The following is a 27,512-nucleotide window of genomic DNA, read 5'->3' as shown; positions in this document are numbered from 1 at the left end:
TAAGGGTGTGGGAAGCCCCCAGCAATGGCTTGAGCACGGTAAGCACTGAATAGATAATGTCATAAGTAATCACCAGTATTTAGTGAGGATTTACTACCGGCTTGTTCCTTTACAGATCTTTATCTCCAGCCCTTGAGATAGGTGCTGTTGTAACTTCCATCTTCAGGACAAACAAACCAAGGCTTAGATGGGTCACTTGTTATGACCAGTCTCTCACCATAAGGTGGCCGAGGTGGGATTTGAACTCAGGCCCTCTGACTCAAAATCCTTACTCTTAACCATGAGATTTTATCGCTCTTACGGTCACAAGTGTCCAAGGAATCCCGAGAGGAATTCCGTTCAGTTTTCATTCACCGTCTTCTGTGTGCGAAGCTTTGTGCTGGGATTTATTACTCAATTTTGTGACTTCAGGGTCTACAAAGAGGCTGAGATACACAAACATCTCAAAATGTGGAAATAAATGTTTCTGTTGAAGCACTGGTTTTGGAGGAGGCAGAGTTCGCTTTGGATGTGCTGAGTCTGAGGTCATGGTGCAGCAAATGGAAAACGAGAGAATTATGAAAATACTCTTCCCTGCTTGCTTTATTGCTTCTCTCGCTCTCTGCTTCCTTCTCGCCTCTGCCCTTTCATACTCCAGCAAAAGTTGCCTTTTTTAAAATGCAGGTCTGATCATCATTCCTGATTAAAAGTTTTCTCTGTGGAACAGATTTTAATTTTTTCCCCTCTTTAGGTGACTTCAAAGTTCGGGGTCTCAGGTCTCGCATCTTCTAACCCTCCCTCCCTTTTGCATTTCGCCTGCACCTGGACCTGAAACTCCATCGTCTCTGCCCTTTGTCCACATGGCCTAGAACTTCCCCGTTCTCCTCCACCTACAGATGCTTTCCTCATGCTGCAAGACCCCGCTCAGAGCTCGCCTACCGTTCGGAACCTCCCCTGACTGCCAGTCTCCCTTGACCCGCCCTGGAAACGGCTAACCGTTCCCTCCTTCCCTCGCCTGTGTTCTTATCCCATTCAGTTGAGCCAAATTAAATGCTGAATGGTGAGGAAGGTGCAGTTGCCGCCTTTTGCCCCTAGGTGGCGATAGTAAAGCAGCGAGGCCGGCGGGAGTCTGTAAGTCAGGGGAAGAGCAGAGGAAAGCAGCCTACAGAAGGGAAGTGAGTCTTGCTTCCCTCCTTTAACCAACCCTCCCTGCCCCGCTGCTCGGCTCTCAGAGGCAGTGGTGATTACAGTGTGGGCAGATTTAGCCACACGTGCGGTGAGGGTTATGCACTGGCTGATGTGTAAGCGCAGAAAAAGAGACTGTTCACCTAGGCAGGGTAGGCAAAAGAGATCACATAATGCTTCCTGGAGGAGGCCAAGCAATGGTGGGGGGTAGGTGCGGGTTAGCCAGGCACAGACCACAGGGAACAGCTTTGCAGGATACAGGAAGAACGTATGCAAAAGCATGGAAGTGGGAACATCTTGGTTTGTTCCGGGAACCATTTGGGGTCTGATCTTTCAGGGGCAAGCAAAGCAAAGTAGGTAGTGGCAAGAGGACTCCTGTGACTGGTGTTCAGAGGGGGTTGTCCTGTAGGCCAGGCCAGGGGTGATTTTAGTCCACGAAGTGAAGGGTTAGGGAGTTAGAGCAGAGTTGGAGGGGGACGGTGCTGCAGGCCAGCAAACCAGTTAGAAGGTGATGGCTTTGCTCTATGTAGGAAAAGCTGCAGCTGTGACCTGGAGCTGTAGTGGTAGGGAAAGAGGGGGATGGGTTTGAGACATGGTTGGGGGTAAGAGACAGGACTCTGGGTATTTAGATGTGGGATGTGAGTGAGCAAGAGAGGACACCAGTGGGTGATTCTGGGTCTCCGCCTGAGGGACCAGTAGAAGGCCGGTGGTCAGTAAGAGAAACAGGAAAGGCAAGAGAAGGAGCCGTTTGAAATGCAGACACAGGAAAGCATGCAGTGGATATGCTGTGAAGCAGAGAGGGGACAGAAGGCATTGTCCATGTCCGCACATGCGGGGGCGGGCGGGACTCACTTTCATGAGCACTGTTGGTTTCACTTGACCCGGGGCCTCTGTGTGTTTTGGCCAAGTCGATGGTCACACTTTTGTAGGTTGAAAACATGAAATGTGACTGCTTGTGGATTGTCATGGGGAATAGGGAGAAGGGGAAGAAACGGCCTCTTGGAGTAACTTCCAGCCTGAGCTGGGTAGAAGAGATCTGTGCAGATATGAAGTAACAAAAGGATAAGCAGCGGGTGGGGACAGCATTGCAAGTGTTGAAAGAAAGGATTGTCTGGTGCTGGGTTTCTGTGTTTGATGAAAGAGCTGGTGTCCATACCTAACGTTGTGATCGAAGACGCATGGGCAGGAGTTTTAAGGTGCGGCCAGTGGCCCAGGGTGAGTAAGAGAGGAGGGACAAAGCGGTCCGGAACCCCGAGTGGACTGGTTGGGGCAGGCAGAGAGGGGTTGAGAGGGTGAACTTGGAGATAAGTCTAGAAAAGTATGTCAGGGTCAGGTGGTAGAGGGTTTCTGGATACAGACGAGAGGTGATCTTGGAAGTTTGTTTTCCTGGGGGAGACTTAAGGATGGATGGGCTGGTCAGGATGCTTTTGTGGTACAAGGTGGCCTGGTGATGGCCTGAACAGGAGGACCGGGACTGGGACTGTTCCTTTATCTCATATACCCAGTACCTTGCTCCGTGCCTGGCCATGTGGTTGGCACTCTGTTTTCCTGGGAGAGGGAGGGCCAGAAGGGGGCTCAGGAGTGACTGGATCCAGCCTCCCAGCAAAAAGACCTCTCTCCTGGAAGAAGGATTCACAGAGGGAGGAAACAGAAGGCAGAGGAGTGATTTGGAGGGAGAAGGCCTGGTTGGGTTTGGAGAGACTGGGTTTGAAATAATCCCATGGTGGGGAGACCATTTGGGACTCTGTCTAGGTTAGAGATAAAGGGACCCAAACCGGAATAGTGGCAGAGAGATGGGGGAGAAGGAGGTCCATTGCCGATGTGCAACTGGCAGCTTTTGATGCCTGCTTAGGTATGAGGGAGGGAGAGAGGTGGCTTGGAGGACAAATGTGTCCTGCCACCCGGGAAAGTAACTCAGGGGGAGAAGAGGCTTGAAGAGGGGGACAAGGGCAGGAGGGGAGGACTTGAGGGTGCCTGCAGTTGGAGACGGGGAGGTCAGGGAGGCATACTCCATTTTGTAAGAGAAGTCAGAGGAAGGGCACAGGGCTGGAGTAAGGTTCATGTCTCTGGTGGACAGAGTGAGAAGCCCGATGACCCATCCAAGCTGGTGTGTGCAGTTGATGGTGAGTGAGCCTAGACAGCACCAAGGTGTTCCACATACGTAAGGCTGCAGCCGTGAGCCTTGACTGGTGTGACTCCCTGTGACTCCCACGGAGCCCAGGCCCATTAGAAATGGCATCAGCAGTTTGGATCATTTCCAGGGTTCCGGGGCAAAGAGTCAAAGCGTTCCTTCGTGGACCTGGAGGCGGGTGAAGTGGCCACTTGCCAAGGGTCAGGAGCTGTGCTGGGCACTGCGAAGCAGGTGTACCCTCCCCATTTCACAGACGAGGAGACTGAGGCTTCAGGAAAGGAAGTGCCTTACAGTCAGCTGATCAGCAGTAGGGTAGTATTGGGGTGCAGGTCTGTCAGACTCTGCATCCCGGGAGTTTGCCGTGCCTTGTTGCTCTGTGGTTCTCTGCAAGAGCCCTGGAGTGGCCTTGACCAGCCAGGAAGGAGCGAGAACTCTTTCACAAGGCTGTGGAGCCAGTCATGTCCCCGCAGGCCTGCACAGCACTCGGACTGGGCCACACACTGGCTACACCTGATGTGCTTCTACCCGAAGCTTTTCAGCCTGGTGGATACTGAATTGCTGTGACGTAGCCGGGGCCGGTGGGTCCGGCGGCTCTCCGCACCGGGGGTTGCGGGAAGGGGCAAATATGGAAATACGCGCCGTGTTCACTGAAGCCCTCGCCTGGCATAGCGCTTATAACTGGGTCAGCGGGGACATTCACTTTGTCTCTGGCACCCTCAGGTGTTTCCTGGGTGACCTGACATTCCTGGGCTTTTACCTTGGAGAACTCAGAATTTTACATCTGGAAGGGACCTTAGCAATAATTGAGTCCAAGCCCCATCATGTGATGTGTGAAGTGTCAAGATTGAGCCTGAGGACATATTTGACTGTTCTAGTTTTGCTCCGGCTTGAGTAGTTCAGCAGGGCTGCTGTGTGAATATCAAATGAGACAGATTCTCAGGGGTGTCTAATGGGAACTGGTCTTGGTGCTTTACATGTATATTACCTGTGTAAGTTTTTGCGTCCTTTGTACACATATGTCTTCCCTATGTGCATAGTGGTAATACTACTGATGGGAACAGCATTGCTGAAGTCTCACAGACAACCAGGATTGTTGAAAATAGTGCAATGGGGCTGAAAACCCTCAGAGATCATCCAAACAGGGCTTCTCCATGGGACATGCAGTTGCTGGAAGTGTTTCCAGCTCAGCAGGAATTGCTTTGCTAAACTAAGTTTCCCTGTTTGCCCTCTACAATGGAGTCTGATTCTATCAGATGGGACGAGTAGTAAGTAAAAGTCAGGTACTGGGGCGTCTAGGTGGCTCAGTCGGTTGAGCGTCTGACTCTGGGTTTCAGCTCAGGCTGTGATCTCACGGTCGTGGGGCCGAGCCCCCCGTTGGGATCCGTGCTCAGCATGGAGTCTGCTTGTCCCTCTCCCGCCCCTTCTGCCTCTCGCCTGTTTGCTCTTGCATTCTCACTCTAAAATAGGTAAGTCAATCTCTAAAAAAAAAAAAGTAAGGTACCGAATATATTAAGACTGTTAGTACAATTTTCAGCTGCCCTTTAACGTGAAGTGGCAAATATACATGATTCCCAGGTGACTCTGAGACCTGGTGTCTGTCCATCCCCGACCCCACCGGCCGATGGGGTGAAAAGCAAATAATTAGGAGTTAGAGTGATTCGTGCATCTGTAAAGTTTTGGGCTAAATGGCGTGTGGGCCCAGGGAACTGGAGCAACCTATTGTCCGGGGGGACGTTTCACAGATGAGTGAGGAGGTGATGGAGAGAGCGGACAGTCTCCGTAAAGGGAGCAGCCGGAACAGAAGCACGGAGATAGGGAGGTCTGCCGCCCTCTAGGGAAGAAGCTGGAGTGAAGGGCCACGTTGCGAAGTGGCGGCTGTTCTGTAGCGACAGTTGGAGGCCCCACGCTGCCACTGTGAACCGTGCCATGGCTGACCCTGACCATGAGCACAGTACCGAAGCCTCTGAGCCTCAGTGGGCGGGGCCGCCATGGACAGGGGCCTCCGAATGTGCTGATTTGGAGACGTCTCCCTGGAGAGCCCCCGAGCAAGAGGAGACAGCCCTTGACAAGCCAAGGGGCGGCCAGAAGTAGCTACAACTTGGAAGTCACTGATTGTTGGGGAGAGACAAAGGCCCAGCTGTGGTTGGTGCTTGACAGAAGCTGGCTTGGCCAGGGATTAGGGACATGGATTTGGAAAGGTCAGGGGAGGAACACAGAGAGCAGGGCGGTGTAGCCCTGAAGCTTTGAGAAGCTGTGCTCTGTTTGGGATTTGGGTTTCTCCGTCATGGGCAGTCGTCCTAAGAACTGGGTCCGCAGAGGCTGCTCAGCCTTCCAGGGGGCATCAGGAGGACCCCGAGTGCTGTGGAGTAAGGCTCACTTTTCAAATCTTCAAATTTATTTTCGAGTTCTCTTGAAATCCTGGTGTAGGGTTCTTTGAGTTTTGACAAATGCGTAAAGTTGTGTGGGAGGTGCAGTCCCCAAGAAACAAAGTGCTCTCTTGTGCTCCCCCAGTGTACGCAGCGCCCCCCTTGCTCCCCGCCCCTGGCCACCACTGGCCCATCCCTGCAGTTCTGCTTTTGCCAGGACTCACCCTTACACTGCGGAGCCTCGGAGTCAGGTTCCTTTTACTCTGTGGAGTGTATTTGAGACCGATTCAAGTTGCGTGGATGGCAGCACTTTGCTTACTGGGAGCAGAGCTCCATTGCATGGCCTTCCCTAGCCTGGCCGCTGATGGCTCGAAGGGCATCTGGGCTGCTGCAGTTTCAGGTGTGACTGAGTAAAGCCGCTGTGAACGCTTGGCGTGTGGTTTTTATACGAGCGTAGCTTTGCACTTCTCTTGTATGACTACTAATGTAGAATTGCTGGGTCTTGGAAAGCGTATGTTTCAGAAACTGCCCTTACGTCTTCTAAAGCTACTTTAAGGGACACCTGAGTAGCTCAGTTGGGCAGCTGCCTTCCGCTCAGGTCGTGATCCTGGGGTCCTGGGATCGAGTTCTACGTTGGGTGCCCCCTGCTCTGCGGGGAGCCTGCTTTTCCCGCTCCCTCTGCCTGCCATTCTCCCTGCTTGTGCTCTGTCGAATAAATAAATAAAATTTTAAAAAATTAAAAACTAAAGCGACTTTAACATTTTTACATTTCTACCAGCTATGCATGAAAATTCTGGTTTCTCCATATCCTTGATAACGTCTGTTTTGTTGTCGCCTGCCTGCTTTTGTTTTATTTTGGTTTAACCGTCGTTCTAAATGGGTGGCGTTGTCTCGATTCTCATTCCAGATGGGTAACGGTATCTTAACGCAGTTTTAATCTGCACTTCCATAATAACTAATAATGTCGAACGTCTTTTCATGTGTCTGTTTGCCATCCGTATCTCTTTTTTGGTGCATTGTTTGTTCGTGTCTTTTGTCATCTTTAAAATTAGGTTGTCTTCTTACTAAGTTTTGAGAGTTAATATATGTTCAGAATGCAAGTCCTTTTTCAGATATGTGATTTGCAAATACTTTCTTCTTCTCTGTAGCCTGTAAGCTTTGCAGAGCAAAAGTTTTTACATTGTGATGGTATCCAGTTCTTCAATTTTTAAAAAATGAATTGTACTTCTGGTGTGGTATCTCAGAAATCTTTGCCTCACCCTGTGTCACAAAGATTTTCTCTTAGAAAATTTCTTTTTTTATATTTTAGAACAGAGGTCGTCACACTTTTTCTGTGAAGAGCCAGATGGTAAATATTTTCAGCTTTTTGGGCCATCTGGTCTCTGTCACAACTACTCAACTCTGTCACTGTAGTGCAAAAGCAGCCACAGACAATACATAAACAAATGAGAATAGCGGTGTGCCAATAAAACTTTATTTATACAAACAGGTGGTGGGCCATCCACTGTTTTAGAAAGTCATCTTTTTAGCGGGCATGCAAGACGCCCCACTCTGAATAATGAGAATGAGGTCATTATTGCTCAGTTCATCATCCATGAAAGTGGGAGGAGGGAGAAGATGGGAGAGGATGTCCCTAACTCCGAACAAAGGTGAGGAGAGGGAGGGACGAAGAAAAACAAGGGAGAAGAGAAAAGTTTGAATCACATTTCGAACAAATGTGTATTTTAATTTTTCAGAGTTAACCCTTGCACTTGGGTTCAGGCTTTAGCAAATGTGTGTGTTTGTGTTTGAGCTGATGATCTGTCTGAAAGCCTCAAGGCTGCAGATGCGTTAACAGAGTTCTGGAGTTTTTCATGATTAAGCCCATTAATGCTGGTGGTCTCATGCTTTCTCCTGAAAATTGGTGTTTATTTAATTCATATTTAGATTATATCCAGCATTTCACTTGTACCTGCTATGAGGTCCTGGGGTCCTCACACATACTTCCCCGCACGTGTGTGATTACTTCTGGAGAACAGGTCCGACGGTTCTGAAGCAGAGGGTGGCATTGGTGTGAAACTCAAGGGCATCCTCCAGAAGCCTGTCGCGTTTCATGCTTGTATCAGCGGCATACCAGGGTGTCCGTCCGCCTTATCCTTCTCTACAACGCTAGATTTTGTCCATCCTGGGCGGTCTTGTATCTGACCGACAGAAGGTGGCATCTCTTTTGACTTCACAATTTCCTCATTATCTGTGAGTTTGGGCTCTTGGTTTATTGGCATTTGAATTGCATTTGAATAGTTGCGGCTCATATCCTTTGTCCCCTTCTCTGTTAAGGATGTGTCTTCTTTCTGGTGAGTTTGTAGATGCTTAGAATCAAGTGGTCTAAGCATTGGGAGTGTTGACATTGGGGGCTGGACAGTTCTTGGTTGTGGGGACTATCCGGGACCTTGTGGCACTGCCGGCCTCCCCACTAGGTTCCAGTGGCACATCACCACCCGCAGTTGTGGTAACCAGAAATGTCTCCAGACACGGCCCGGTGTCCCCTGGAGAGCCGAATCACCCACGCCAAGAACCACTAAATAATGTCGTAGGTAGCGAGCATTTTCTCCCAAGTCCACTGCTTGTCTGTGTGTGGTGCTTCTTGCCACACAGAACTTCTTAATCCTAGGAAATCTGACTTCCCAGTATTTCTTTTATGGCTTTAGATGCTAACCTATTTTATAAAGAACAGGGAGCATAGAACATTTGCAGGTAAATAAAAGAAATACTGGGAGAGTGCACTAACTTCGCACGTTGTGTACAGTCCGAAGCAAATCAGGAGGCAGGAAGGAGAGAAGTCCCACCTGTTTCCAGCAGGGGAAGAAAAACCCAAACCCAAAACCACACCTAAGTCCTCTCCCAGTGCTGACTCAGGGGGGAGGTGGGAGCTGTGTTCAGGTTTTTATATAACCACTGGCAAGGCTATTTTTAAAGAAGGCTCAGTGCTCCTGACGGCGGGCACTGGGTTTTCAAGCATAAAAGCGGGGCTGGGCCGAGGGATCCGGAGAGAGGGGTGGGCTGCCCTGGAGACCTCCCTGCTGGTGGGCCGCCGGGCCTTTTTCCGCTGATGACACTTCAGCCCCATGGGGGTGAGTGCCTGCATATTTAGAGGCAGGGACGTGGGACATCTTAGATGACGTGGCTGGGCACGGCAGGACTTGCGAGCAAGCCCAGCGCGAGTTGTGTTTTCAGAAGAGCGGTCCCGACGCTCTCGGCCGCGCTGATCCGGACTCCCCTTGAAGCTGTCACTGTGCCGTGGTGTTCGCCACTGAGAGCAAAGACCTCTGCGGGTGGCTAAGGGCATTCCAGAGCCTGCAAGCTTTGAAGACCACGTTCCCCCAACTGGTAGAGAAACCCTGACCTCTTCACCAGCTCCGTCGCCATGGCCTTGGGGATAGAGGGATGGAGGGACCCATGGTCTCCCTGCGTGAGGACAGAGACGGGGCACCAGAGTCGCTGTGCTCAGGTGCACATTGCGGCCTCCTCAGTACCCAGCTGCACGGTGGCGCGTGCGGAGATGTGAGGAGGCGATCGGGAAGCTTTGGAAAGCTCTCGAGACAACTCGAACGCTTTTCGCAGGAGCTTGAATGATGGTGCTGGAATTGGTTGTCGGTGTTTTATTTTTAAGTCAGCTCCGCACCCAGTGTGGGGCCTGAACGCAGGACCCTGAGATCCAGAGTCGCACACTCCACCGACTGAGCCGGCCAGGCACCCCCGTTCGTAGCATTTTTGAAGCACCCTAGTAAGTAGAGACGGCTGTTGTTTTAGAGCCGTTTCAGGTTTACAGAAAGACTGAAGGAAGTACAGAGCGGGCGTCCGTTAGAATCTTCCCTCTGACACCGACATCGTGTGTCGGTGCGGCGTTTTGCTAGACTCCACGAACATAGTTTGCCTTCGGGTTCGGTCTCCGTGTGCACCTTAGGTGGATTTCGCCCAGATGCGTACTCACCTGTATGCACCAGGACCAGACAACCCAGAGAGCCGCACTGCACGGAGTCCTCTGCGCTCCTCTCCGCCTCCCGCCCTTCCTTCTGAGCCCTGACAGCCACTGGTCTTCTTACCTGTTCTGGGTTTCATCTCTTCCACAATGTCCTATAACCGGGGTCGCCTGGTGTGTCGCCTTTCAGACTTAACGATACACAGTTAAGGCCTCCCACAGTCTCTGGCTCCAGAGCTCATTTCCTCCTGTCACCAAATAACGGTCCATTGTGTGCAGGTCGCGGACAGTAGCAGTTTGTTCCTTCCTTCTCCTACTGAAGGGCATGCCGGCTGCTTCCAGCCACGGGGCAGTTATGAATTAGGCCGCCGTAAACCTCCACGTGCGGGTTTTTATGTCAAGTTGAACTTGAGCAGTGTTGAAAAGAAAAAACCCTAAGTGCCAGTCATTCGTTTTGCCATAATGTGCAGTATGGACGTGTGGAATTTACTTGGTTTTTCTCCCCCCTCCGCAGATTTTTAAAAAATACAATGTCTAATGGTTATGAAGACCACATGGCCGAAGACTGCAGGGATGATATCGGGAGAACGAATTTAATTGTCAACTACCTCCCTCAGAACATGACCCAGGATGAGCTGCGGAGTCTGTTCAGCAGTATCGGGGAAGTCGAGTCTGCAAAACTCATTCGAGATAAAGTAGCAGGTAAAGAAACGGAGAGGGTTCGTAGGGGGGACTTGGGGGGTCCCACTAAGCACCGGCTTCTGTGCCCGCGGTTCCTTAGGGCAGAAGAGCCACAGCCCTGCGACGGCGGTTGTCAGGTTCCGCTGTTATCTCAGACTGTATTGTGCCACCGCCCTGGTGGCAGATTGGACATCGGTTTCCAAAAAAGGAAAAGCTCCTCCTGAGACAGAGCATGTGCAAAGCGAGGTGGTGGGAGGGTGGGAAGACGAGGGGACACCAGAAATGGGGACAACTCTGACAGCTGGAAGAGCTCAGACAACGTGCGTGACAGCCCGGCCTGGCTCAGCCCCATGCGCCGAAGGGACTCTGGTCCAGGCAGGTCCTTCCCTGTCTTCCTGGGTCCCCGTGCGCAGCCAGGCCCGTGGCAGAACACAGAGTGTCCCTGTGCTGCTTGCTGTCACACCATCAGCTGGGACATCGGACACATGCGGAGCTTGAACTCTTGGGGGGTGAGAGCGGGGCTCCCCGTGGATCGACAGGCAGGCTGTCTGATTGGATGCCGCCTGAGAGCCCCGCTCTCCACTGCCTCCACGTGCGACCTTTAAACCTCAGTGTCCCCACACCTAAAGTGAGGATGGCTCCTACGTCCTAGAGCTTACCTGCCTCATAAGGGTTTGCAGACACCTGGGAAGGCTGTCCTTACGGCGCAACCTCCGCCCCGAGAGTATGGTTACAAGGAAGAAAACATGGAAAGATCAGGTGCTCCGAAGCACTTCCTTCCTTCTGTCCCTAGGAGGAACATTGCTTCTAAGGAGCTGTCCCCTCCTCCTCCTGTCTCCTGCTCCCGTCCTGTCTACCCTTATTCGCTTCCGCCCCGCCCCATTCTCGTCCCTCCTTCTCTCTGCTCCTGTGAGCTGAGGAATGGGCAAACGCCCCCCCGACCGCCACCCACCAAAGAGGGCTCTGGCTGCCACCCTGGGTTGTGAGACTGGTTCTCTGCACTGAAAACTAATTTAAAAGTTAAAAAAACAAACAAACAACAACAACAACAACAAAAAACCCACAAGAAAAACTTTATTATGGAAATAAGATAATATCTTGTATTCTGATCTGCATGAAAGTAATATATTAAGCCCTATGTACCCATCGTCTTACTTCATTGATTCTCAGCTTTTGCCAGGAACCTGAAGTTGCCTGTCTCTGGGCTGCGTCCTGTCGAGGCCGGCTGACTTCTGTGTAGGGAATCAGTTTATCAGAGGGGGCACTGACTTCAGAAGTTTTTTAAGGACTCTTCCAGTTCTGAGTCTGTGATTTAATAAACATCTTCTAACCAGGAATTGTAGATAATACACAAATTTTAACGGTGTTAGAATCTTCTAGAAGCCATTATCTTTCTCCTGTTTCGGGAGACCATCTGCATAAGAGTCCTTGTTCAGAAGTGTTTTAAAATTCTTCTATGCTACTAACAAGTCTTGCCTTTCTCCTCTTATGTTCTGACGGGAGGGAAGTTTTAGCCCCGTGGATATTCCTGAACATTACAGTCCAATTTTGCCAGCATTCTCACGGTACCTGACTCTTTGTTCAGTTGTTGTGGTTTCAAAGGAATGTGAGCTCTGATGATAGGAACACCTAGATTTGGCAAGATCAGTCCAGAGAGAACTGGTTTCGGGAATGGGGTAAAAGCAACAAAGTGTAATTTGGAAATTATTTCAGTTCAGAGATAAACTTTTACTCCTCTTCAGGCCAGATAAGTGTAACGTACGAAGTGTTGTGGAGTCTGTGGCCGCAGCCTCCATCACAGCTCTGCGTCTTGCTAGCAGTTCTTTAAATTGAAAACAGCCTGCCTTCACAAGAGGCGCACTGCATCTGCCTCTCCCCTCCTGCCGCTGGTGTGCGGAAACCTCGCCAGCTGCGCGGCCCCTCTGTCCCCTGTTAGGCTGCTCTGGTGAAACCCCAGGCAGGGAAATGTTCGTCCAGCTGCTCCCTCCTAGCTAACGAAGCCCATCCTGGAGAGAGTCTTGCGTCCAGGAAGATAGATGGATGCCCTCTCAAAGCCCCTTCCCAGCGGAGCTCAGCCTACAACACAGGCATCCCCAGCCCTCACAGCAGCCGCGTCTGCACCCTTCACCCTGGGCTAGTGATTGCCTCCCACCTCGCTGGGAAAATAACTGCCATCTCCACCCCTGCCCGTCTCCACGTCCTGGGAACCTCAGGCTAGACGAGCACCTGCTTGCCCAGGTCTCTCCGCGATCAGACACGCTCGCGTCTGTTCACTTGAAAAGAATCCTTGCTGAGGTTCCTGACCCTCCAGCTCAGAGTGTCTCCACTCAAGACACTTGGGACTGGACAATTCTTGGGGGCGGAGGTTGCGTCTTACGTTGCGGAATGTGGAGCGGCATCCCTTCCACTTGCTAGATGCCAGTGGCATCTTCCAAGTCGTGTCAACTAAAAAAAAAAAATGCCCGTAGACGTTGCCAGGTGTCGCCAGTGTCCTTCCTCACTGCTCTAGCTTTTGTCCTCCCTCCCCTCCCATTTTAGAGCCGGCAGTTGATTGTCTTCTCTTCCTTCTAGAAGCTTCCCCTCCTCCTTGGCTTCCATGAACTACCTACCTGGCTTTCTCCCAGCCCCGAGGCCTTGCTTTCCCTCTTGCAGCTCTTTCCTGGCCATTAACTTAGACGGTCCTTAGGGTTATTCCCAAGCTGCTGCTTCCCCCTGTGCTTCAACAAGAATGTTTTCCTGACCTTCAGACCCCTCCGCCCCTCACCTTCAGTCTTTCCCCAGCCTTTCCCCAGCTTCTGCATCTTACCAGGTGGCCCCAGTGTTCACTCAGTGACTCCAGTCAGAAATCTAAGCATGACTTTTGATGTGTGTCTCTGGCTGGCACTCCTTCTTCTGGATGCTTCCATCCCTTTCCTCCCACCCCTTCCCCCGCCCCACTACCCGCCACAGATCCAGATGAGGCCATGTTGTCTTCTGCCTGCGCTGGCATTCTGGCCTCCTAACCAGCCACCCATGTTTCCTCCAGAAGGTTCTCTTCACTGTGGCAAAGGAATCGAAACAGTCTGCTTGTGCCCCCGTCACTGTCAGTCCCGGGCCCTGCTTACTTCAGGTCACCTTTCCTGGCCCAGCTGTGTCAGTGTTGGATGCTCCTTGTCTGGGTTGCCATAGCAACTGCGCAGCTGGTGGGATGGGTTTCCACACTGCACTAAGTTAGAACTTTCTGGTCCAGGAGGTCCATATGGTTTTCAAAGGCAGGGACCCTGTTAGCTCCTTAGATACAGTCATAATCAGTGCCTGCTGAATGAATGAATGAGTACATCTAGTGAAGGGGGAAATGCTAATCAGCTCGGCCATTCATTTGCTCAACAAATATGTACCGAGTGCCAACCATTGGCCAGTCATGGGCGACAGGAGGAGTGAGGACCGTATGGTGGCTAGGATGCTGGGAAGGTTTGACGGGCTGGCCTCAAGATTCAGGGTGTTTCTGGCTGCCAGGCCCCAGCGCCTGTGTTGGGGACATGCATTTGTTGCTGCATGTTCATCCACAATTCTAGCTAGCCCTGCCGTGCAGCCCTGCCCCGCTTTCTGGCCTGGTGTCCGGTTCTCTGCAGACGCCATATGGCCCAGGAATCAGCCTCTGCCCTCCTGCACTGCCCTGCCAAAGCCCACACCCCGCCTGCAGCTCCCAGGTCTCCTCGGGGACCTGTCCTCCTACTCCCCAGCCACTCGGCTGTCCACGCACCCTCCTCTCAGGCCCGACTGAGCTGCTTGTCATTTCCCAGCATTCCCTGGCTCTTACAGTCTTGTGATTTTGTGAGTACTGTTCCCTCTACAGGAAAGCCCTTCCACACCAAGCCAGCCTGACCTTTGGTTCTTCTAGAAAAACAACATGAGGCAAGACAAGGAAAACATGAGGGAAAAAAGTTTAAATTACCCCAAATCCTGTTAGCTTTGTAGTTCGTGTCCTTCCGGACCTGTTTCTTTCCATGCTTGTGGTGATGAGCAAGTGTGCGCTTTCAGAAAAACAGGCTCGCGCCACCCAAGCCATGCGAGAACCTTTGCTTTCTGTACCTGTGAATGTTTTTCTGTCACTGAGCATAACTACCTCACCAGAACAGTTACACGGGGCCCTGTCGTATGGCGCTCCTGAGCGTACAACAGGATAGAACCATATTGCGTGTTGATGGAAACCCCTCGCGTCCTGGTGCGTGTCTGCGCTCCTCAGTGGTTGCCGTTGGAGGTCCTCCTGGAGGTGAGCCCGTAGAGGGGACAGCATGTACCGACTCAAAGCCATCACCAGTTTACTCTCGTTCTGCCCTGCCCCCCCATCCCCTAGGCTGGGAGGGTGGGGGGCTCTCATCTCGCCCAGCCTAAGTGAAAAATGACACCCGACTCGGGTCGTCATTCACTTTTTAATGACGTTCATCTGGTTTCGTGTCTTTGCTGGCTGTTCGCACTCTTCGTTTATGAAATAACCTTCTTGTCCTTTGCCCGTTTTTTCTTTTGGGGGCATTTGCTGTGTCTTATTTATTGTCTCTTTAATTCAGTCACCCCTCTGCCTCCGCTAAGACCCAGGCTCTCTCCCCTGGGCAGCCCTCCCTGGAGCCCCCGCGGACATTTACAGGCAGAATTTGCCCCTCGCTCCCCGCTCGCGCTGCAGGGGAGGCCTTGGCCACGGGTGCTCCCTCCCCCAGCCGCCCGCGCCGACCTAGCGTCTGGCTGCTCTGGCCGCTCTGGCCGCTCTGGCCACTCGGGTCGGCGAGTGTAATAGGAGATGCCGGGGCATCATTTCTTGCTTTTGACCTTGTCTAGAGAGAGGGCAGTGTTGGGAACTGGAAGAGCAGTGGTTCTGAGGCCGCCGGGCCGGACACAGGCAGTGCTTTGCAAGGAGGCAGTCTGGGTCTCCTCCGGGCAGCGGCTGTCGGAGTGCGGGCCGCCGACCCGCAGCGGCCCCTCGGAGACGCACACGTCCCAGGCCCCACCCGGGCCCCCCTGAATCAGCCAGGCCAGGGTTTCCGCACATCTGATTTAACCTTCCTGGAGGTTACTGTGCTGGTGCAGAGCAAGTCAGAGTCGAGGAGCTCTGCCTGCAGGGTGGGGAGCGAGAGCTGGGGGCAGCGGGAACCGGGGGGAGCGCTGGCCTCTAGGACGCCCGTTGGCCTCAGCCTGAGTTGATTCATGCTTCATCCCTACCTGTGTGCACGCTCTCTCTCTCTCACTCACTCATCACCTACCTGCTCCCCTCTTCTCCAGACCTCCCAGCGTGGGCTTCTGGTTGCCCTCACCTGCCAGCACGGACTCCAGGCAGGTCCTGCCCTCCTTAAGCCCCAGCAGCCTGTGCAGGGTACGTACCCGGCCCAAGCACTGCCCCTGAGCACCCCTGTTCCCCGACCAGACCTCAGGGCTCGTCTTCCAGTGCCCTGAATGAGAGGGGGCTGCCCCTGATCCGCCTTCGTGGCCGGGATGCTGGCAGGCTCATTACCGCTCATTACCTCTAAGGGATGGGAGAATCATCTATGGGGAGACTGGAAGTCTGCCTGTCTGACATCTGGGATCCTCAGGCTGAGGCAGGCCTTGGGAGCTGCGGCATTGCCCGGTATGGCTTACAGACCCTGTTAGAGACGCAGTAACGTGGGGGCTGCTTGGGGAGGTGAGGGCCTTCCCCCAGGCGCCTGCTCTGAGCCACGCCAACAGGCTTCTGTGCTGTTGGAGGGCTCCACTCTCCTCATTCCCTTCCAGCAGCAGCTCTCAACTCCTCATTGCAGTCGCCGGGGAGCTCTCACAACAACTGATGCCACCTCCCTCCTTCTGCACACACCCCCACACCGCTGTCATTGGTTCGGGTTATGGCCCGGGCAGTGATCGTTTTTAGAAGCTGCCCTGGTGATTCCAGCAAGCAGCCAGAGTTGAACACGGTGCCTTATGGGCAGCAGCTGGGTGGAGGCCGGGACTTGGCATTTCCGTGTGTGGCCTCATGTGGGTGCAAACCAGGGGCTCCCCTTCATTCCTCAGCTGCCTGCCCTCCCACTCTACGCAGGTGCCCACCACAGAGGGTTGAATAGACTCCAGGAGGACAGGGCCAGACCCAGAACGGGGTGTGCAAAGATACGCCCCACGCAGCTGCAGGCCCCAGAGGGCGCGGCTTGGGCATGCTGGTGGGGAGCTACTCCGTGGCACTTAGGGAAACTCGGCCTCCTCTGAGCTCCCTCCTCCAGCAGCCGATCTGCGGGTCCTCTTGGTGGGTCCTCCTGCTGCTGCCCCGGCCTGTGCATCCACACCTGATCTCGCTCCTGGGCCCGGCGGCCCGGCCCCACTCCACCCAGCAGCCACCTCTGGGCCATTTCCCAGCTGGTTTTGTTCAACTGTGCTGGCCGCCTTGCATTTCCTGGAACACACTAACGTCTCCTCTGCCTCAGACACTTGGCACTTGCTCTTCTGCCTGGACTGCTTGTCCGCAGCCATCCCAGGGTTTTACTGCAATCATCGGCTCCTCAGAGGGCATTCCTAGCTGCCCTGTCGACCCCGGCCCTGTCCCATCAGTCTCTGTCAACCACAGTGGGGACTGTCCTCATACCACCTTGGTGGCGGTTTTGTTCATTGGTTCCGTGCTGGTTCGTCACCCAGCTTGCCCACTGGAATGGGACATTCGTTGAGGTACAAGCTGTCCTTCATGATCATCATCGAACCCCCTGGCCAGCCTGGCATGGGTCCTGACACCCAGTAGCTGCTCGGTTAATACTTGTTGGCTCATCGAGGGGGAGGGAGAGCAAGCCTGGGAAAGGAGGCAGTGGCAGTCTGGAAGTGTGTGACTTCCTGGGTGATACTGGCAGGGGTGGGTACAGGATGCTCCAGGAGGCCGCTCAGGAAGAATGTATAACTGAGACAAGAGCCAGAGGCAGAACCCTTGGGGGCCATCTCGATGGGATGGGCAGAAGACTAGGAGCTTGAGGAGGGACCGTTGGGGAGAAAGAAAACTTGCTGTTGTCATCACATCCTGGAGGAGGAGGCACCTGTCTGTGGCGTGACACTGAGAGTTGTGGCTCCGGTGAGGGCAGAGCTGACATTCTGCAGTGACCACCCTGGGAGCCCGGCCAGGGCCACCAAGCACCAGGGAGGCAAGGAATCAGGCAGTGGGCCCAGGTAGGACCCAGGTTTATATGCTGCCAGGGGCCACCTGCGGCTGAGACACAGGAGCGCAGCCTGGGCTTAGGTCACCTGTGCCACCAGTGAAGGAGACAGGTGGTCCAGGACTGGGATTGGCCTTGTGGAAAGAGCAGAAATACAGGAAGACCCGAGCACCGGTTGTGCGCACCAGAGAGGCAGAGGAGCCCCTCTGGGGGCTGGGCCAACGGGCTTCATGGCCTGGGCACCATGACAGATGGGTAGAGCGGGGATCGGAGAGCAGCTGTTTACGAGGAAAAATCCCAGCAAGCGTGTATTTCAGTTCGGGAGTCCATACCACAGGCCTTCTGCGTTCTCAGCTTCGACATTGTAGTCTGGACTGTTCGCAGGGGGCCCTAAAGTTCCAGCCTGGAGCCGACCGCAGTCGTGACGGTGTTTTCTGAACTTTGGAGTCTGATTCTCCTACTAGATGGGCCCCAGCCCGGTGGGCACGCAGCTCCGGGGTCCTCACTGCCCACGGTCAGAGCAAAGTCTCTCAGACCCGTGGAGTTTCGTTCGAAGTTTGGGTGTGGGGGCACGTGTGGGGGTCAGTCGGTTAAGTGTCCAGCTCTTGATTTCAGCTCAGGTCATGATCGCAGCGTCCTGAGGTCAAGTCTTGCCCTGGGCTTCGAGCTCAGTGTGGAGTCTTGTCCCTCTCCGGACCCCCTGCTTGCTCTCATTTACTTGCTCTCTCTCTCTCTCTCTTTAATACGAAATAAAATCTTAAGAAAAAAGAGAAGTAGTTTGAGTGTGGAGGGTGAGGTTTGGGATTTGTTTCTTTAAAAAAGAAAGTGGCCCGTGCAGAACTGTGGACAGTTAATGTAGCTACTCTGCCCCGAAGGAGGGAGAGTACATCTCCCCAAGGCACTCCTTTGGTGTGGGCTGTGCACTGCCTTCTGCAACCTGCAGTGTGGGGCGAGGGGGGACTTGACAGTGAGGAAACCTGGCAAACCCACGGCCTCGGCCAGGGGATCCGGGCCAGCGTTAGCAGTGGTAAGTTATGGGGACAGTGCACCCGCCCATAGGGTGTCAGGAGGGCACTTCACTCCGCCGTCTTCCTCACAAGACGCAACAGCCCAGCCTCACCATGGAAAACATCCGACGGACCCAAGCTGCAGGAGACTTCACGACATTCCTGACCAGCCCTCCTTGAAATGCTCAGGGTCATCAAAAGCAAGGGAAGTCCGAGAAGCTGTTCCGGCCAAGAGCAGCCTACAGGGATCTGACGGCTACATGTCCTGTGGGATCCTCGATGGCCTCCTGGGACAGAAAGCGCCGTTAGGGGAACACAGAGGCCATCTGAATCGAGCGTGGTTAGTTAGCCACGTATCAGTCCTCGTTCCTGAGTTGTAACAACTGTCCCCTTCTGGCGGCAGATGTTACCACCAGGGAAATGGGGTGTAGCTCTATAGGAACTCTCTGTATTATCTTTGTAACTTTAAATCTAAAAAGTAAAGGGTTTTATTGGGGTTTTTTTGTGTTTTAGGAAAGCGGCAAAACTGGGTTAGACTGCTAGGTTCCACGTCTCATTACCTCCCAGAGGGCCTGAGTTCAGCAGGCACCTGTGGAATTCTGCATCATGTGGCTAAGGGCCTGGTGTTTTATACCTGCTTGTTGTCGCCCTCCACCAACTGGAGGAGGAAAGCGAGGCTCACCGCTCTATCTCTGTGCCCAGAGCAGTGCCCAGCACTCAGTGGCTGCCCCCTAGCATGGCACGTGGGCGGGTAAGGGTGGGCATGTTGGTTCTCTTCTCTGGGCCTCCGCCTGCCCCTCCTGTAGGGAAAGGACAAGGCTCCTTCTACTCCATCCCTCAGCCTTTGCTTCTCTGGGGGCCTCCTGGGAACCCACAGCCCCTCCCCTCTTAGGCTGAGCCCCTCCCGTGGCATGCCGGTGGTGGTCGCTGTCACCACTTAAATGTTTCACCAGGGAGAGGGGACACCTCTCTGTGACCCTCAATGTCTTTCTTAGTAACCTGTACTTCCTCCCCCTAACCACCCCCTCCCCCCGCCTACTTCAGCTGCTGCTGCCACCACCATGGGCCACCGCCAAGGGCAGCCCTGGAGCCTTGGCCGGGGCTGTGATGCCCGGCACATGGCTGGCCTGGGACTACTCAGCTGCAGCTTCTCCTCGAGCTCCCTGGCATCTGCCCATAGCTGAGCTGTAGGTTTGGGAAAGTGTGGGACCCGACGCTGGGTGGCACCAGAGCCCAGCAAACCTTCCCACTCGGGCGTGAGTTGTGGAGAAACCCCTGGACACAGACAGCTGGTCACCATTCGGCCCTCCCCGCCTGCCTGCCTTACCAGTTGTGACTGCCCTCTGTCCTCGCCCTCGGAGTCCCCACGTCTCAGCCGGCGACCGGTGAGACTGATCATTGTCATTGCCTTGTGAGAGCTTCCATGGGGAGCTCTTAGAAATGGCTGCTGCTTCTTTTTTTATTTTCAAGATTTTATTTATTTATTTGAGAGAGAGCACGTGTGCGCAGAAGCAGAGGGAGAGGGAAAGGGAGAGAATCCCAAGCCGACTCTGTGCTGAGCGTAGAGCCCAAAGCGGGGCCAGACCTGGGGCTCGATCTCATGACCCTGAGATCATGACAGTGGAGACTGAGCCACCCAAGCGCCCCACATAGTATTTCTTTTTAAATAAAGGTAATATTTGTTCGTTGTAGAAAACTTGCCAGGTTGCCAAGAAGCATAACAAAAAGCGAGTATAGATCGTGACCACCGGTTTCTGAGCCCATTTCCCAGAGGCCGTGGCTCTTGGCGACCTCTTCCTCCCGAGCCCAGTCAGTCGTCGCCCTGGTCACCCGCCCTGGCTCTCGGCTGTTGACCATTGTGCACGTGTTCTCCCACACAGGGCACAGCCTCGGCTACGGCTTTGTGAACTACGTGACCGCCAAGGACGCGGAGAGAGCGATCAACACGCTGAATGGCCTGCGGCTCCAGTCAAAGACCATTAAGGTAAAGCGCTGCCGCTGCCACCTCGGCCCAGCCTGGGGGAGCGGCCTCCCCTTGCCTCCCCCGGATGAGGGGTCTCCCCCTTATTACTACATCGTGGCTGGTGAGGGGACCGCTGCACAGGGCCCTGCTGCTCTGGGGGCGTCCACTCGGGGCTGGAGTGGTGCCTGTCCAGTGCGTGCTGGGCGGGGACCACCCGCGCCCCGTGCTCCTGCCACTCAGCCGCCTCAGCTCAACGAGCAAAGGGACTGTCACCAGGAAGGGCACTTCACTGAGGGCAGTCATCCCCCGCCCTGGGCCCAGGCGGTGCTGGACGAGAGTTTGTGCGGCATCCCCCTCCTGGCCGATGTCCCCTTCCTGCCCCATCACGGCCGGGCCTGTCACCTGCTCTGCTGCTGTTAACGGAGCCCCTGCCGGGTGTCAGAGCATGTGCACGCAAAGGTTCAAACAACATCCCGTAGATCTGAAAGTCACGTTTGGGAGAGGTGCAGGGTGGGGGACGGTCTGTGGGGTGGCGTCACGTTGACTGGTGCCTTGAGCAAAGCGGGGAGCCGTGCAGCACAGCAGGGGGCCCTCCGGCAGGACGGCACCACAGTCGCTCCCTGTTCAGGGGCTGCGGGGGCTTTCTGGGACGAGTTGGCAAGTCTTCCAGGCCTCACAGGACGGCTTCGTGTTCTAGGCTGCTCTCACTTACCACCCCCTCCTTGTCTCAGCCCGGAGCCCTGCCTCCTCCCCCTCCCCATCCGCAAGTGTCTGTTTGCAGGCTCCTGCGATCCTCGGCAGCTCCAGACCCAGTCTGGGACCAACTGCATGTGTTCCTGACCTTAACTCCCTGCCGAGCCCTCCTTGAGAACACCTGTCCTCGCACTGCCCCAGGCCAGTCCCCCGGCCGGGCTTCCTGCAGCCTGGCAGAAACCGTGTTTGCCTACATTACCTCCCTCGACGGGAAGCCACCCGGAATGAGACTGCCCTGTGTGAGCCTTTGGACCTCTAGCCCAGCATCTCGTATCACTGATCATGTGGGTGCCCAGAAAGGTCCCTCGTGGGACCTGTACCATGGCCGGCTTCCCAGGCTTCCCAGGGCATCGGGACCATGGGGGTGCTTGTATGATTAATAAAGGTTCCCAGAGTTGCTGTGTGGGCCTCCCAGGTCAAACCTCGGGGTGGCCCTGAGAGCCCGTGCTCCCTCCTGCTGGGGAAGTCTTGGAGCCTGACTGTTGGCCGCACACATTCAGTTCGGAGGGCGGGGGTCTGTTGCTGCTGAACTGTTTGTGATACGGGTTATTCCATGGTTTATTCATCCCCAGACCCACAAAACACTCCTCAGCTGACTTCCTGGGCCTGCCTGCATGTAGGGCCTGTCTCGTGTTCCCTGAGGACAGGAGTGCGGCCCACGTAACCCTATGGCTAGCTCCGACTCCCAGAGGGCCCTTTCCCTGTGGGGGCTGGTGAAGGAAATCACGTGTCACGGCCTCTCCACGCGCCTCTCCACGCGCCGGGTGACTTAGGTTCCTCTCCGCCAGCTCCGGGTTGTTTATTCTCAGCCCAAAGCTCCCGGTCTGTTAGGAATTCTCTCCTGCATTTAGAAAATCTTTGCAGATGCCAGGAGAGCAGACAGTTACTCGGGTGCAGAAAACTCATCGTTACACAACCAGTACATTCGAGGGGCCATGTCCTCTGCCTGGTGCTGGGTTCCATGGCCTACCGCTGCCCTCAGATAGCCCGCTTGTTAACAAAGATGTTAAGTCCGAGACCACTACGTGACTGTACCTGGGATGGCCTTCTCGCAGCTTGGGCAGCAGAGAGGTTCCGTCTGGAAAGTCAGAGTTGAGATCTGGGACACGAGGAGTTGGGGTAAAGAGGGCCAGGCTGAGGACAAGGGGTACTCAGGCAGAGGGGTCTGCAGGGGCCAAAGCGTGCCACTTGGGGTGGGGCACAAGGCAAAGGTGGCCATGCTGGGGGAGACTCAAGGGCCAGCATGTTTTGGGAACTACAAGTTTTCCCCAAGGTTGAAGCCCCACTCTCACCACGAAATCTGGATCTTTCCAAAGGCCCCCCAGACTCTGAGGTCCTGCACCCCGCGGCCCACCTGGATGTGCCCTGGACCTCAGCAGCGTTCAGTCCATCCTCTTTGGTTCAAATGTCATTCCTCGATCCAAGTAGGGAGTGAGGAGTCTCCCTGCCCCCGTGTCCTGTGCCAGCAGCGCAGGCAACCGCCGTGAGTGTGGGCCAGGCCCTTCCGTACCTTGTCTCCGTTATCCTCACCACAGCCTGGGAGAGGTGGTTCCCAATTTAGGCTTGAAGAAGCTGATGTTTCGAGTAATGACAGGTCTCCCAAGGTCACAGAGGTAGAGAGGGGCAAAGCCAGGGTTTGAAACCGGGGCTGTGGCACGGGGCACTTAACACCACTGCCAGGCCGCTTCCCCCGCCCAGCGCGGGAGGTAAACACCAGAACTCGGAACAGTATGACTGACGAGCTGCGAGCAGAGCGCAGGAGACGGCGGCGTAGGTAGGCATCACCAGCAGGAACGGCAGCTGCTTTTGTGCCCTCGCTCAGCGACTGCTCCGTGCCTGCTTGTGGTCCGCGGGTGACCATGCGGCGTGCTGGCGATACCACAGCAAACATGAAAGTTCCACCCTCTTAGGGTATCGTACACCATTAAATTAGTGAGACATGTAGTTCGTCAGATTGGGGTGCCTGCCGGGGAGGAAGCTCCCCGGGGGCTGGGGGCTGGGGGCTGGGCGCTGGCTGTGGGTGGAGCGGCTCCCTGGCCAGCCGGGTGCCCCGGGGCAGTGGAGTCGGTCCTCAGGGCTGCCGCAGCAAAGCACCACAGATGGTGTTTGTGGGGTTTGGCGTGTCACCCAATTGACACTTGTTCTCATGGTCCCGGAGGCCGTAGGTCCGAGATCAAGGTGTGGCCAGGTTGGTTCCTTCCGAGGCCGTGAGGGAGAATCTGTCCCGGGCTCTCCCCTGGCTTGGGGGTCACTAGCCATGTCTGGCGTTCCTGGGCTCCCGGAAGCCTCACCCGGACGTCTCCCTTGACCTCCACATGGCGTTCTCCCTGTGGGCGTCTCTGGCCACTGTCCCCCGTTTTTCCGAGGACACAGTTACTGGATTTGCAGCCAACCCTGTGCCAGTGTGACTTCATCATGAATGACCTCCATGACCGTCCTCTTTCCCAGTGAGGTCACATTCTGCAGCGCTGGGGACTGGGATTGCAACATATGCCTATGACGGGGGACGCAGTTCAGCCCTAGGAAGGTTTCTGGACAATGTGACAGGAAAAGACCTGCTTGCAGCAAAGCAGCCCATGATGCCAAGAGCTTAGGAAAGAGGTTGCGGATCTCGTGTTGTGATGCCTACCGGGTGCCAGGTGCTCTGGTGCAGTCTCCTTGGCTGCTGCTCTGACTTTGAACTTGATAGTGGTTGAAGGGAAGGAAAGCTGCAGTGGTCCTCACGGGCTTTGAGGATCCCCTTGTTGGAAGGCGTCGAAGCGCATTTGGCCGTAACCGGCATCTTCGCTCCGGTGCTTTATCAGCGACGGTCACAGTCCGTATCAGCCTCAGCGGCGCTTCGCCAAGTGCCGGGCTCTCGGTCTGGGGATGCTCTTTCCCACCATGTCCTTCACTGAAAGCCGAGGGCGGACCCCAGCTGCAGCCCCATCCAGACAAATCTGCAGAGCAGCAGACAGGACAGTTCTGAGAGGCACTGCCTGTGGGCCCCGCCCAGGCAGGCCTTCCCCCTTCAGCCTTCCTGCCCGAAACAACGCCCCTGCCTGGGGCCATTGGTGAAATGGGGCAGCCGGCTGGCGAGGTCCCAGCGGGGTGGGTTCAGCAGGCTGCTTGACGCAGACCCGCCACGTCTGGGCCCAGATGTGTGAGAGCATTGAGGAGTGTGACCAAGCCCCAGCGGACTGGCCAGCCACCGCCTCAGTGGAGAAGGGTGCCGGGGAAGTCCCTGCACGCCAGGATCTCAGGAGACAGTGCCATGTATGCCCCAGGCCTTGGGTCCATTACCGAGTGCCCACAGTGTTCCTCCGCTGTAGGTCTAACCACGGTGCATCGGGCCTGGACCCAGCACGGGGGAGCTGGGGGGGAACGTGCGGCTTGGGCAACACTACTGCTTGGGGGCCGCCTGCCCCTGATGGGACCTGGTGTCCCGGGGTGTCCTTCCAGTCAGGGCCACTTCTCTTCCACTGTCGTCTGATGTCCAGGCCCTGCGGGGTGAAGCCGGGCTCTGACCGCACACAGTTTCTCTTTCCTTCTGCATTGCCCACTGGACTGCTTCCTGCTGTGCCTGCAAGCGTTGCGCCTGTGGTCCTCTGTTAGGGCACGGCGTGCGTTCGGAGTCAGCAAGCGCAGGAATGAAGGGGGACTTGTGTGCTTGCTGCGAGGAGCCACACTCGGCCCCTCCTGGCAGGCCTGAGCGTTGGGGGGCGAGGACACCTGTTGTCCGTGGCCTCGTGCTGCCCGGTGACGCCCAAGAGGTTGTGTCTTCTCCTGGGTTATGGTTTCAGGCTCCTCGTCTGCTCAGCTCCGTGACCCTCACGCGGGATTTGGCACAGGTCCGAGTCCCCCACCCTTCCGGAGCGCCCTTCCCTGCGGCCGCCTCGTCTCCCAGCCTCCTGACTCAGTTCTGACGCCACTGGGTGCGACCGAGTCCTTTCCCTTCAGGCCTCCCGTTTGCAGAGGGGGCCTGTCGCAGTTGCTCCTTCCCCCGTGGCCTCAGTCCCATCTCTCCTCCTGGCCAGCACAGCCGTGGCCCTGACCCCGAGCTGGGGAAGCATGAAGGCCGGCCGCAGACGCCTCCCCGCTCCAGGGCGCACACGTGCCGTTTTATGGATGCTGCTATGGAAGTTTCTTGCAGGCTTTTTTCAGTTTTACAAAAACGAAGGCCCAAAAAGCGTGGAGTCCTTTCGTATCGAGCACTCAAGTGTTGGACTGCGGGTTCCCCCAGCAGCCCTGGGTCCCCTCTGGGCTCCACTGGCAAGTTTGCCTCAGGGTGGTGAGCGGCACCCTCCGGGCGGCGCCCACCACCAGAGCCGCTGCCCTCCGGGCCCCTCGCAGGCAGCACTGGGTCCCGCGTCCAGCCTGCGCGCTGCCGGAGGGGGAGGCCGCGGTGGGAGGAGAGAGAGCGGGGGTTGAGCCGTCCCCTGTCTGCCGCCAGCTGCGGGCCCTCAGTCCCTTGGCTTTGAGAACTTGGACTATGTCTGCCTCGCCGTGGGGTGTAAAGTCCAGGCTAGGCGCTGTCCGGCTCGCCGCTCGGCCCAGGTGAGCTGCTCGTGTGCGCCACAGCAGGCGACGAGTGTCGGCATGGTTTCTCACGGGACAGGTGGCTCTTTGCTGCCTGAAAAGTTAACCCCCTCCCTTGATGCTTTGGCCACATGCCTGCCCTAACCCCAGAAAGTGGTTTTGTTTTCAAGGTGTCGTATGCTCGCCCGAGCTCAGAGGTCATCAAAGACGCCAACCTGTACATCAGTGGGCTCCCGCGGACCATGACCCAGAAGGACGTGGAGGACATGTTCTCTCGGTTCGGGCGAATCATCAACTCCCGAGTCCTTGTGGATCAGACCACAGGTACAGTGGGCGGCCCGGATGCAGGCTGAGGTTTTCCTGCAGCGGGGGCGAGAGTTTCCCAGAGGACAGGTCTGAGTTTCAGCGGCAGAATAGTTATTCCCCCAGGGAGGACAGACTCCAAACGAGAAGACCTTGGCTTTTGTTTTACGAGGCTGGGAAGGTAAAAGCGGTAGCAGAGCCGCCCCCGTGTCCGGCCGGCATGTTATGGTGAAAACACCAAGAGATCCCAGCGCCTTCCCTCAAGCATCCAGATGTCCCGGCCCGGCTCATGAGTGGGTGAGAAAGGCCACCGGTCAGCCGTTCGCCGCTGCTCTCGCAGGCGCGCGGTGTGCGTGCGGGACAGTCTTCCCGCATGATGCAGACTCCCCACCTCTCACTGGGCCGAAGCCGCAGGGTGGCTGTTTCTGAGGAGCCGGTCTCTAGTCTCCTCGGTCTGGATGCCCCTGCCCCTCGGGTGGCACATTCAAAGCTCAGATTGCTTAAGGCAGTAAATTCCCCTCCCTGGCCATCCTGGCCCTTTCACCAGCCCCTCGTAGGTCGTCTCAGCCCAGGAGCTGAGCAGCTCGGGCTCTGGGCTTCGCAGGAGGCCGTGAGACACAGTTGCGCGGAGGAACCCCCGCGCCCGGGAGCAGCCCTGTGCGGAGGCTGGTGCCGGCCCTGACCATGCGGCCTAGAGACGGGGGTCGGGATGTCAGTTGCCGGCCCTGGGCCTGGCTCTGCATGGGGAGCAGCGAGCTTGGGCCACACCTGCCTTAGGACTCCTCGGTTCTATTCCCACCACGAGTGGGAACCTGCTGACACACTGGCAAGGAAGACTTCTGCTCGTGGAGCCCCACGAAGCCGTTGGCAATACTCTGCGCTTGGTTTTCATGTTCTTCCAAAGCAGTGTGTTCGCCATCCCCTTGGCTGTGGTGTTACAGCAAACCCTGGGTAGTTTGGTCACAGGAAGTCCTCTAACTCGGAGGGGACCTCCCTTCCAAGAGACCAGCAGCGCCCCCAGGAGGCTGCAGAGCGGATCCCAGAGAGCAGGTGGGCTGGGCCTTCCTGGCCCATGGCCGGCGGGCGTGGAGGTGCACACACTTACCTGCATCTCCCTGAGCTGTGTGCTTTGGGGTGGGTGGCCTTGCCACCTGCCCTCCCTCCCCCACCCCCTCTGTGGAAGCTCAGCTCTGCATATGCTGGCCCTGCTGTCTGGGCCGAGACCTGGCCTAGACAGGAGTGGCCAGCGCGAGTCCCCAAGGCCTGGAGGGGGAGGAGGGCCTTCTGGAGTGTGGCCTGCAGATGCAGCTCGCCGGCGTTTCCCAGGAGCTCTGAGCAGGCCCATGCCTGCTGCAGACACCTGCTTTGACGCCAGGCTCTGCTAGAGGGACCAGGATCGCACCGCAGCCTCTGTTCTGCACCTTCACCCTGGGGTGGGGGTGGGTTGGGGTCGGGTAGGGATCCCATCTACTCAGTATCAACTCCCTTGATTGCACCAGGATGGTTTCCTGTGGTCCCTGAAGCTCCCCTAACTAACCTTC

At 55.8% G+C, this 27,512-nt stretch overlaps 1 protein-coding gene across 2 annotated transcripts in view; it reads left to right on the top strand.

Annotated features, from left to right (window-relative positions):
* ELAVL1 (ELAV like RNA binding protein 1) overlaps positions 1–27,512 on the top strand; it is a 36,667-nt gene that overhangs the window by 1,399 nt on the left and 7,756 nt on the right. For both annotated transcript variants that reach the window (XM_082733450.1, XM_082733449.1), the window contains exons 2-4: positions 10,134–10,321; positions 20,315–20,418; positions 25,839–25,992. In XM_082733450.1, the coding sequence (XP_082589576.1) occupies positions 10,150–10,321; positions 20,315–20,418; positions 25,839–25,992 (430 nt within the window). In that variant the 5' untranslated portion in view covers positions 10,134–10,149. The remainder of the gene's footprint in view (positions 1–10,133; positions 10,322–20,314; positions 20,419–25,838; positions 25,993–27,512) is intronic.

This window comes from Mustela nivalis, assembly GCF_964662115.1.
Source record: "Mustela nivalis genome assembly, chromosome: 1".
In the NCBI taxonomy this organism is placed as follows: Eukaryota; Metazoa; Chordata; class Mammalia; order Carnivora; family Mustelidae; genus Mustela; species Mustela nivalis.
This window is presented reverse-complemented; position numbering and strand designations above follow the sequence as displayed.